General features: G+C 55.1%; 1 protein-coding gene across 1 annotated transcript; it reads left to right on the plus strand.

Moving 5' to 3' along the window:
* Positions 1–503: 503 nt before the first annotated feature.
* EAH_00047610 (hypothetical protein, conserved) lies at positions 504–3,179 on the plus strand (the record flags this gene model as incomplete). Its single annotated transcript, XM_013394560.1, has 1 exon — positions 504–3,179. One exon carries the CDS (start codon positions 504–506, stop codon positions 3,177–3,179), a length of 2,676 nt encoding a protein of 891 aa, XP_013250014.1.
* Positions 3,180–3,783: the final 604 nt, after the last annotated feature.

Here is a 3,783-nt window from a genome sequence, read left to right on the forward strand (position 1 = left end):
CGGGAGGATAAACCGATTTTTCTTAAACAGCCTCGGCACCCAACAAGCACAGACACGCGAGTGATCTTCTGCGGAATTCCGTGCAAGTTTCAAGCTTTGTTTCGAAGGAATTCGTTGAATAAATTAACGGTAAGTACAAACATATTGCTATTTAGTGCAACTTCGCAGTATTTAAGAAGGCGCACGACAGACGAGCCCCCCAGCCTGTGGGAAACTTGAATTCAGCTCCCCGCCTCTCGATACACCAGTGTGGCGGCATTTTGTTTCTGCTGAAAGCGAGGCAAGAATGACCATGTAAACACATTTTTAAGCTTGTTTTGTGAATTTGGAGACATAAAAAGCACGGATTTTCCGGACTTCTCCACTTGTTTAAGTTTCAGAACGGCGTCGCAGAGGTTCCTCTCCCTTCGCCATTCCCCGCATCCTCGCAGATGGCCTCTTTCCTCACATGACTACACATTCCCCGCCTTCTGCCGGTTCAATCCGTCAAAAATACAAGGCGGATGACGGCCCCTACTCGGTTGCCCCTAGATCTTGTGGAACTGGCTTCTCCGTGGACTCCCACGGCGGCCCCCTCTGCGGAAGCTGTCCAGCATTTACTTGGTAGCCTTTCGGCTTCCGCAGTGCCCGCAGCTGAGGCGTATGGAGATGCCCCAAGGGCACCGTACACGTCTTTCTGGCGCATTCCTTCCACGGGGTCCGCCACCTCCCGCAGCAGCAGTCGCTTGCTCCTTGTCGCTGGAGCCCTTGCCTCGATACTAGCTGTTGCCTTCTTGCTTCTGCGGTGTTTCGCGCTACTGCGTGCGGAGTCCTATTTGAGGCTTTCTGGGTCTCCGTCTTTTCGGATACTGGCGGAAGAGGACGATGTGTTTGCATGCACGGGCAGTTCGGGGGGTTCCAGCCCAGGCGAGTCAAGGAGGAGTGCAGGACGACAGGCGTCGGGGGGCTTTGGCTTTCCTTCAAGGTTGTCGCCCAAAGTAAGAAAACAAATGAGTGCGTTGACTTTGAAGAAACACGAGGCAAAAGATTTGCTAGAGGAGGAGTTGTTGGAGGTGGCCTCTGCGCTCGGGCAGATGCAGTCGCTGGTCGCCAAACTTGAGTATCACAATGGACGCTTTACCGATCTGTCGACGCGGATTGTCACCATGAAGCTGGAGCAATCACAAAAAGAACAAAACTTCGAGGACGGCGACGAGGAGGATGAGGAGGACCTCAGCATTAAATTGGTCGCAGTGGAGGAGGAGTTGAAACTTGAGCAGAAAGAGCTGGAAACAGTCACCGAAAGCCTCCGAACGGTTGAGTTTCGGGAGTGGCAGGGTGTAGCGTCTTTGTACATAAGGGGCGAAGCGTTTGTTGCTAGCGGCCGCTACATATCAGCGCCAGTTGCTATGGCGCTGGTGGCGCGGTCAGTTGTCTTAGGATCAGACGGGCACCTCCCCAAAGAGCTCTCGATCGGTAGTAGGGCGCGTGTGGGGATTATGGTGACGGAGCTGGTGCTGCAGGCGCGTGCCTGCCGTTCCGAACTGGAGAGGTTGCACAGTAGTTACTTGGGCGGGAGTCGCCGTGTGGCGACGCTAGCAGAAGTTGCAGCTCCTGCCGCCCGCAGCGGTCGCGGCTTCCTCAAGGACTTGCAGAGTACAGCTAGTCTCATGCAGAGTGCAGGCATCTGGGAACAAGTCAAAAGTATGGAGACTGAATCCGCGAATATGCGGTCGGCCCTGGAAGCGGTTGGGCTGTCATCCCCCAAAGGCTCGCCAAGTGCAACGAAGCGCACCTCGCGCACCAGCGTCTTTGACTTTAAAACCCCCTGGAGGACGTGGTGGCCGAGCTTCAAACGTTCTTCGGGACGGTCTCCTCCAGCGGACTTCCTCCTTACTGCAGGACAATCGAAAGAAGGGTCCCCTCCCTCAAGAACGACAGATGAACCACTCTCCTCCCTCTTTCAAAGCAAAGTTTCAATCACATCCTCCTCCCGCTCGGCCGACGATGCAATGCAGAGAGCGCCCCGCCTGTCAACGGCTTCTTACCTTGACGGAAAAAGAAAGGGCAAGTCGGGGATGCAACACGCGAGCTCCTTCCCCGAACTATTCTCGAATTTCTTCGGGTTTCCATCTGGTGGCGTGCCAGCACCAACAGGACCGCCACGCGCAGCAAGAACAAGCCGGGGCAGCGCCCCCCCCAGCCCCGAACCTTTTGACGAGGATTCAGAGGAGTCTTTTGACGCGGCTGTTGCACAGGCGGCGGATGAGTTTTGGCGTACTGGGAGGCTTCCGCAACAGCCCCTTTCCTCTGGCGGCTCTATTCTGAGTGGGGCCGACATGTTCGGACAAAGGGGGGTTAAGACCATGCAACGTTGGGCAAAGGATTCAGAGGCCGCACTTGGGGAGAGCGGCTTCGGCTACGCGGAGGTGCAGAGATTGAAATACCAAGTCACGGCGGGAAAGACAATCATGGCTGCCTGGAGTCCGGCTAGAGAAGCCTCAGCAACCGCTCGCCTCGAGAAGGAGCTTCTTGAAGAAGTCCGAGAGCAGCTAGGTGAATGCGAAACAATGATGGGGCGGCTGATTGAACGTTTAGTGGAGAGGGCCACATCAATTATCACTTCAGCCGAAGGACAGATAAAGGATGCTTTAAGAACATTGGAGCAAGCCATGGCAAGGTCCCACGTAAGCGCATTAAACCGCGTTTTATACGGTCGAGTGATTCTAGGCGTAGCTGAAGCCGTCAAGAAAGCACAGAAGACGCATGAAACGTACTCAAGACTGGCCGAAGAGGTGCCCGAGGTCTCCAAGAAGCTGAACCAAGCCCTCCTTGGCCTAGCCAAAAGCGCACTGGAAACTGCTTCGCGTGTCGACGTTGCCTCCCTTCAGGCGACAAGCTTCGCTTCTGGGGAGGCAGAGGAGGAGGAGCCAACAATATATCTAGGAAAAAGCTTCCGCACACTCTTGGGGGAAAAAGCACCGGGAGGGGCAGCAGCAACGGGAGCAGCAGGAACTTTCCCGCGCGTGTCTACCACACGAACCCAGCCGAGGAGGGCTGAATTAAGATATGCACCACCTTCGGTAGGTGGGTCACTCGCGGACCTTATTCTAGATCCCCCAGGGGAAGGTGGGGCAAGGCTCATGGCTTCTGCAGGAAGAAAGGCATCCAATGCGGCATCGCGCCTACATCCGCGATAATGGGCGGGGAGGAGGTTCATCTGGAAACAACACAACTGACAATATGTGCCTTTTGTTTTGTTACGCATCGGGGCAGCAGAAGCAGGAGCAGCAGTTGCTGCTGCACCTACTGCTGCAGTAGCTCAACAGGGCCTTCATTCTGCTGCGTGCTTCTGGCAGCAGAAAAGAAGAGCCCAGACATGATCAAATAGATTAATGGCTAAAATACCAAGAGATTTGTGACGGCAGCGCAAATTAGTTATTACGCATGAATGCGTGCGCCTCGGCAGCAGCGGCTTTTGCTGCAGCAGCGCCTGCAGCAGTAAACAACAACTTCCGCAGCTGCTGCCCGTGCAGATGTTGCAGCTGTAGTCGCAGCAGCAGATTTTGCAACCAATCTTGCTGTTGCTGCTGCTGCAGCGGCTGCAGCTGTAGCTATGCGGGGCCTTGACTGTGCGATGTGAGTCTCTGCAGTAGTTGCAGGGGCCCAGCGGATATACACAGGTTTTGTCTTTACCTCAGAAGCCCTTTCGCGCCGTCTCTCCTGTCTTCGGTGCCCCTAGTGTTGCCCAGAGTGCAGCAGCAGTTTTATGTGAATCGTTTTTTGGCGCGTCGTTCGCCTCTG

This window comes from Eimeria acervulina, genomic scaffold (genome assembly GCF_000499425.1).
Source record: "Eimeria acervulina Houghton genomic scaffold, Eah_scaff733, whole genome shotgun sequence".
Taxonomy (NCBI): Eukaryota; Apicomplexa; class Conoidasida; order Eucoccidiorida; family Eimeriidae; genus Eimeria; species Eimeria acervulina.